Source organism: Diadema antillarum, unplaced genomic scaffold (genome assembly GCF_040938485.1).
Source record: "Diadema antillarum isolate AM-2024a unplaced genomic scaffold, OU_Dant_1.0 seq00003012_RagTag, whole genome shotgun sequence".
Lineage (NCBI taxonomy): Eukaryota > Metazoa > Echinodermata > Echinoidea > Diadematoida > Diadematidae > Diadema > Diadema antillarum.
The window spans coordinates 5,627-13,959 of record NW_027273602.1 but is presented as its reverse complement, the minus strand read 5'-3'; the positions used below and the strand labels follow the sequence as shown (position 1 = coordinate 13,959).

General features: G+C 38.1%; 1 protein-coding gene across 1 annotated transcript; it reads right to left on the bottom strand.

Moving 5' to 3' along the window:
* Positions 1-2,695: 2,695 nt before the first annotated feature.
* Positions 2,696-7,989, bottom strand: LOC139715177 (tRNA 2'-phosphotransferase 1-like; the record flags this gene model as incomplete). The annotated part of the gene is made up of 5 exons (XM_071626774.1): positions 2,696-2,785; positions 3,914-4,021; positions 5,080-5,136; positions 5,842-5,914; positions 7,891-7,989. Coding segments are annotated over 5 exons (378 nt in total), but the record flags the coding sequence as incomplete, so codon positions are not given.
* Between the last annotated feature and the right edge of the window lie 344 nt (positions 7,990-8,333).

Genomic DNA, 8,333 nt, shown 5'->3' with positions numbered 1-8,333 from the left:
TATCAGTGACACTGATTTAATGCAAGAAACTGCTCTGCGGCATACTTCCAAGTCTTTCAAATATTCGTAAAATATAATGCATAATATGTTATTATGGTGTCTGTAGTGCATGTAATTAGTTATTTGTGACCCTGCAATACTAAACCCACAAAAAGTTGTCAGATAGATTTGTTTGTTTCTCAATGACATATCACAACTGATGGTAAAAATTGTATGTTCCTAACACATAAAAGAAATGGATAGTTAAATACAGTATAAATAAGGATGCTAATACTTGTGAGAAAAGTGGCTGTGAAGTTAAGTATCTATTCATGTCACAAACTTTGGATTTTTATACTCGTACATAAAAGGGTAACTCTGAAAGAAAGCACTACGAACTCCAAATTACCTGAGTTGACCCAGAATGGTACTTTCAGGCCAACTGGATAATTAACCCATGTGACATTTTGTGGGTTTGGTGTCGCAGTTTCGAGAGTTATCACAAGCATCAGAATTTGGAGTCAAACACAATACAAAGCCAGATGGTATTGCACCTGTAAAGTTCCTTTATACTGACTCATGAGAGTTTGTCTTTGACATCCACTCACACACATTTAAGGTTAAAATATATAACTTAACTAGAGTAATTCAGACTGTCATATCAAAGGGTAAATGTCATCATCTTCATCACATACGATGGCATTTTCCTATCATATTACGATGACAATAATAATATGTTGATTTGTAAACTTGTCTTTGAACTGTGTAATTCTCCTGCTGCCATCACATGTTTCCGTGGAATATCCCATATTTTCCTTTATTTAAAAACAAACAAACCAAAACCCTACTCAAGTATTTGAATGATCTATTGCAACTATTCCCATGGATTTGGGGGAAAGAATGGATGCCTACGAATGTCTTACACAAAAGAAGTTGCTACAGTTACAACCATGATAACTTAAGACATGTACATCATACATTGTAAGAGAGAGAGAGAGAGAGAGAAATGCAGGCATTCATTCACTGATGAGAAAGGAGCAATAGACCAGTTTAGTACAATATAGTCGACTCCTGTTATACCAAAGTCCTTGAGATCATATAGTTTTCTTTCATTATATTAAAATTTTGTTATATCTAAACAACTAAACAATAAAAAAATACAGAGCAGATAATGTTGGGCCTGAATATTTACCTCGTTGTAACTGAATTTTCTTACAACCATGTTCTCCAAACAGGTGTGCATTGTATCAACACCTCATGCATATAAAATAAAAAGGACTCCTTGCAAACCAGAAAATTTGCCCAAGGCTTGTCTAAGCTTGCCCGATATAGCAACAAAGGATGCATGCAGAGTGCAATCAAAATGTCAGAATCCACTGTGTATGGAGAGATGGTTAACACAGCTTTATACCAGGTCCTTCAAGAAAAAAAGGCCATAAATTTGAGTACATAAGTAAACTGGCCTATCCACCAATACTGTATGTCAACTAGTTACACAGCCTTCATCAGCTTAATGCCACATATCAAAGAGCAGTGTTTACACATAAAAATAAAATATTTATGTGGAATCCAATACAGCATATAGGGTTGCCTTATACTACTAGTTTTCTGGAGAATATCTCTGTCAAAGAATCTCTGCACTTTTTGATGGTCCACTGTAAAAAGTGGACGACTAGTATTAGTAATTGACAATGATAATAGTGGACTCTTGTAAGGCACTCATTCTACCTAATGAGATACTCATGGTGCTGATGTACAAATCTTGCAAAAATGTTACATGGATATACAGACAAGCTAGACAGTAAATGGACTGAACATCAGTTGCTGCAAACAACTCCACAATACACTGAATGGCAGTTATATCAAATCTATAGTCTGAAATCATCCTACATGGAGAAGTAATATAAAAAGGAAGCACACTTTGCACTTTTATGTAACTATTCAGCCTGTATCTAATTGTACTGAAGTAATGCGAGAGTCTGGCAAAGAAGACTAATTAGGTGATCTTGACCTTGACCCGCATCTATCCCATCATGTTGTACAGCTACATGTGGCTGCACTGTGAGCGTCTCAGACTTAGGGTCACAATGATGAAGCAGTCTTGTCATCAGCTCCTCATCATGCTCTCCATTTGAGGCGAATTCCATCCTCACAGAAAGGTTTCCCATATCACTGATATGCTGGTATGACATAATCAGTGATACATGTATTAGCTAAGGACCAGGAGATTTTCTCCTGGCTGTACATGTACTGTATACGCCATATATTTTGCGAGTCTAAATTTTTGCGAATCGGGAATTCTCGACGATTTCGTGAGTGGTTAAATTTGCGATTGTGGAGTCCTGTACTGAACAGAGAAATGTACACACGTATGGCACATTCACATCGGGATCAGAGTCAATATTTCGCATGTCTTTAAATTTGCGAATAGCACCTGATTCGTGAAATTCGCAAAAATAAAAACCTCGCGAAATATTCAGCGTATACAGAACGCTGTAGCTGGATTGAGTACTGAACCTGGGCTGTTTGTTTTGTTTTGACTTGCTTTGATCGGCTGAAGTACGCCTTGCCAATTAACGTCAAGTCACCTTACAGCACCAGAGTCCGCCCGTCATTTGGGTGTGAAGTAGAATCCCCACCCCTCTTCAGTACATTGCTGTCCCATGCTCCTACACAATGCACACAAAGAACCACAGGCTGGACTTCATGTGGTCCACACCAAGTAAGTCCTGGACAGGTCTCTGGCTCCATTTTTCACTTCACAATTACCTTGGGCGTTGTGGTCTTTGGAAAGGCAGTTCTTGTCCTGGAAAGATAATTCAGGTATTGACAGCTTTCTATATGGTCACATCACTTTTTTCTATCTCTTTTCTCCTCTCTGCATGCTTCGGATGGATAGAAGTACATGTATATCAAAGCAAAAAATACATTATAATAATTTCAACTGTTTGATACATCACTGACTGAAGCATTTTATCTAAATCTGCTAAATCTATAATAACTGTATGTCTAACAAAATTCTCAGGAGGTTCACTGAATATCTCTGCATTGGAATAACATAATGATACTTGACAGATAGCTCAACTTCTTTGTAAGAATAGAATTCTCCTATTGAAAAAGTACATATCAAAGCAAAAAGTACATTTTTATATCCATGTACAATACATGTATGAATTTAACATCACAGCATGGTATTACAATGTACATATATGTAATATCATTATATAACTCAATATGCTCAACAATGACTTCTCATGTACATGTGATGTATTCTTTGAAAATTAGTCATATGATAATTGCAATTCTGGGATAGTCTTATTAACACAGTAGAAAGTCTGAAGAACTTCTAAGTTTATGAATATAACTTGTGTTAGAAAGAGATCCTAAAGCAGATGGGCAAAAATGTGCTATCAAAGATTTTATCATTTGTCTACCTCTGAACAAATGTATCTGTTATTCATGTTAAGTCAAGATCACAACAGCTGATCTACATTTTATTAAACAAACATATTGTGGAATGATTATGACCTCAGACGGTCGCAAAAGTTCAAACATTATAATCATCTGAGGTGTGCATTTGCTCCAAAATCAATGTTACATCTTATACTTTTTTTCAGTTGTTATGTAAAGAGCATGGTAAGGGTTAAGAAAACAGTTAAATACAAATCAATTTCATTCCTACATTATGGAGATTCAGAAATTGTTCATTTAAAACTTTGTACTTCCTCATGAGATGTATTGCATCATTCTCTCAGATGATGCATTCAATCTACATGAAATGATCATTTCTCCATGTAAGTATTAAATTACAGTATAAATTACAGTAATTACAGTATATCATACACGCCATCTGAGCTGAACATTCCTGTAGTTACTTAATCTCTAACAATTTTTTCCAGAGAGGGACCGAAAAAAAAAAGGGAGCAGTGCTTACTTGGTCTAACTTGCAGGACTCTTGAAAAGTAAGCCGGGCTGACCACACCCTGTTCATTGCCTGGGCACAAGATCACACTATTCCTGGAGACAAAGAACTTCAAGCCATCTGAAACACAAACAGTGAACATCAAACTGTGAAAATAATGTGGAAATCTTGTGTGTGTGCTTGTTTGGTAATTTTACCCCAGCACAGCAAAGGCAAGCACTTTGTGTAAGATAATGACTGCACTTGAAGATAGCAAAGATAGTGAGTCATTAACACTGATGTACATTATTATACTGTTGTTATCCCTGGTGATTGGTTGATTTCGAAAGTTATACGAATACAGCAGGTGTTTAGGGGTTAAGGTGATAAAGCTGATAAATCACAGTACAGTCCTATTGCTGTTGTCTGTCATGTAGAAAAAATAATTGAGAAAGAGACAAACTCTCAATATATTTCCTATCTTCTGAAACAAAATTTTATTTCAATTGATTAACATGCATTTTTATGAAATCACTCTACCGATGCATGCCTTCACCAAGTTATAAGTGATTGACATGATGCTTTTAACAAACATGAAATGGGAGCAGCCTGTTGTTCAGACATCTCCAGGTGTTTTGACTGTAGCAATCATTAACTATTGTTACTTAAGCTATCTATATATGGCACTTTAATACTAGACTGAAGTGGTATTAAAATTATTTATCAGGGAGTAAACAAGTTGTTAGCTGTAATGGTAGTATATCATGTATGAAGGAAATGAAAATGGGTATCCCCCTTGGGAGTGTACAAGCTGGATCCACACTTTTCATCGTATTCATAAATGGCATCATCACCAGTCTTGAAACGGCTCAGTGTAGTATTTTTGCTGATGATATGTTGATGTACATTTGTATGTTTCTCATAAGAATCTTTAGTATGTAACCAATAAACTACAACTAAGTGTGAATAAACTTTGTGAATGCAGATATTTAAATAAATAGTGACTCTTGTAGAGTTAAAGCTGGCATACAAAATAAGTTTCAAAAAGATAGTAGAACAGCAAAGACAAAAAGATGTACATGTGTGGGCATTCATAAGACTCTGTGGTTTCAAAATTGTGTCAGTGAACATTATTGCAAAGGGGCTATTATGAGGATATCCTATGGCAGTATATTAGCTCTGAAGCATAGATTACTTACCTTGAAGAGCTGCCTGAAGGTCAAGAAAAGTCATTACTTCGCAGGATTTTCTCATACCTAGAAGTGAATCATATATGGGGGGAAAAAAATGGTGTCAGACAAACTGTACGTATTAACTTCAATAGTAACAATTACATTATTAGATGGAAGGTTTGTCAAGAAAGCACTGGCACTTAATTACAAAGTTTTTACACAATAGTATGCAATAATCAGTTCAGAATTTACCCATCCTGCACAACATGAAATCTCCACATGTGAATAGTTAAGGAGATCCTTGGCCTACCCCAAACCCCTTTTTCTTTTGCAGTGGTTGGTACAATCAAATACCGGTAAGTAATGCACTTTTCAGTGCAGTTGGGTTTTTATGAAAGTCAGACAATCAACAATACTGTATGTTCGTATTTTTCCGTGTTCTTCATGTTATAATTAATCAATGACATGGACTGAACACAAATTACTGCAAAACGAGAAATATTCATTGTGTGAAATTTTGCGAATTGGAGCTGATGGTCTTTTTCGTGGTATGAATTTTTTACAAATTACCACTGGTGATGAATGCAAAGAGCGTAGACATGAACTTTTCGTGCATTTTAATTGGGTGAATCTTGGCTCTCGAAAATTCCAGAAATAAAAAAGCACACAAAAATTTTGGGTTTTACAGTAAACTCCTACAGAGTAGTCTCAAGTATAGACTTATCAAGAGCATGGATTGCATCACCACCAGCTTTTAAACACTGAGTTAATTTTTTATGTGAATCTTACCACTTATAACACCATCTGCACCAGGTTCACCCTTGGCGAAGTGGATGTATGTTCTTTTCATCCGCTTTAATCCCTGTGAAGAGATGATAAGTTGAGGAAAGGAAGGCCACAATAAAACAACAAATGCACACAAGCACAGGGAGACAGATATGTCATGAAGCTTGCAATGAATCCTGATAACAAGAATATATAATACGATCACATCAATAGTAATTCAGTACACATCTTTAATCTTTAAATTGTTGTTATAATACACCTATTTTGACACTTAGTTACAGGACTGTCCAGTCAGAATATCCAGAGACTTCCATATTATATCCACAAGATGTATAGGAAGAAAAGCCACCTAATTGCTGATGGATCCCTCTTTTATTGAAATTGAAATAACCTGGATTGAAGCAATATACATGTATCTTTTGAGAAATGCCCAAAACTGCTGAGAAGGTTCATTTTTTGGGAAAAAAACCCCATATACAATGAGAAAATGCTTTATTGACTGCTGAGAGGACTCTTCTTTTGCCGACAATGTATATATTTACAATAGAAAGTATCCTAAATTTGCTGAGAAAACTCATTTTAGTAATTCCTTGACTACCTCCAAGGATAGCTTGACATAGAGTGATGGGATCACACTTGTGATTAATGATCAGCTACATGCCCCTGGGACAGAGAGCTAGGAAATACAAATCACTAAGAAAACATCGAACCTGTAGAATTTAGATGCTGGTCAAAACAAGTTAAGAAGTAAGACCCCGTTTACAGTGCGAAGCTCGGAAGCGGCCGAGCCGCGGCCGAGCCCACCTTCATTTCAGTGTAAACACGCAAAAGGCCAAATGCGAGGCCAAAATTGGCCGCACATTTGGCCACGCTCTGGAGGTGGTCTCGGCCATTTCTCAGTGTAAACGCAAACTGGGCCAAATGCGTGGCCAGTTTTAGTCTGGCTTCCAAACCCTCTGCCTGTACTATTTCGCTATTCAGGATATTAACCCCTCAACGTCGAAAACTTGTATAGTTTAAGGTGGTTTTGTCCTGCAAAGGATTTTTTCCTTCGACAAAGGCCTTTGCCCGAACGGCTACTTCGTCACCACGGAATTCAGTTGGCAAAGGGTCTGAAAACCAGACAATACCAATTGCGTTTGTTTACAAGCAGAGCGCCACTATGACAAAATATTGAAAGGTTTGAATGAAAAGCGCGGCCGAGTCCGGCAGTGTAAACGGACAAAATTGCGGGGCTCGGCCCCGCAATTGGGGCTTGGCTCGGCCAGCCCCGCACTGTAAACGGGGTCTAGGAGTTCAATCAGTGCCAGAGGCAGAGACTCCAACTCTCCCGTTTTCGACGGGAGATCTCCCGCCGAAAGCCAATTTTTGTAAAATCTCCCATTCTCCCGCTTGAGATTTGATTTCTCCAGCCCTGGCTCTGTGTCTCCCGCTTGAAATGATTTCTTACTTAATATCATTGTGTGTTGAAAAATAAGCCTTAGATAGCACGAGAGAGTATAGAACCCTAGAGCTTCCAGGGCCCTTAAGCGGGCCCTGGACCCCAGCCGCAAGGAGCTTCGCACTCGTGATGTGCGCTTCGCGCATATCAAATTTGAGTCTCCCGTTTGCTAGGGATTCCAGGCGGGAGAATCTCCTGATCAGAAGGTGCTTGGAGTTGGAGTTTCTGCAGAGGTCAGCTTAAAGTTGCGCACTCAGTGTAATTTCACACCATTTGTACACACACACATCTGAATAAATGTTCAGCTGATGCCACAATTTCACATTAGACTTGCGTGAAATAGGACTTTCATTTTCAATGCCTGCTGGCGTGTGCAGGCACACGAGGCATGAATGGTATGCCAACATCTCTGAATGTTGAAAACCTATTACAGTAAATCACCTAAAATTTACTCCTATTGTGTGGAACCGGGTACTCATATTCAGACGTTCGGTAGGTGAGGTAAGGATTGGCAGGAAAGAAGGTTTATGAATGCATAGGGCTTACCTGCAATTATATGCAGCCTATAATGAAAGGATATTTCAAATCATGCAAAGTTACACACTGCCTACCTGTCTTTGGATTGACTCCCAGTTCCTGAAGTATGTTCCATGCACAACAGTTGGATAGTCAGCAGCATTAGTGATGGCTTCTAATTCTTGGTCTTGAACCTTCAAAATGCATGAAAGAAGCAGAATAAATTCAAGTGATAGTGTTCTTTGATCAAAAGCATGCCGTCAATCCCTCGTTTGAGGCGAGACCCCACTTCCACGAAGCTGATGGGGTGCTATACCTCGCTTAAGATTTTTCGTTTGGGAGTTGGGAGTCGAAGTATTTGTCCATTGCAAATTAACTTTCTGCTCAGGCGTGACAAATCTGGAGGCCAAGCCAGGGTTTAATGACTACAGCAGCTGTCGTATTACGTAAGAGCATGATAAGGATATCTGCCTGTGGCAGACCATTCAAAGTGAACTCAATTTTCTCTATCCTTTCTAAAGTTTTCAATTTTATATTT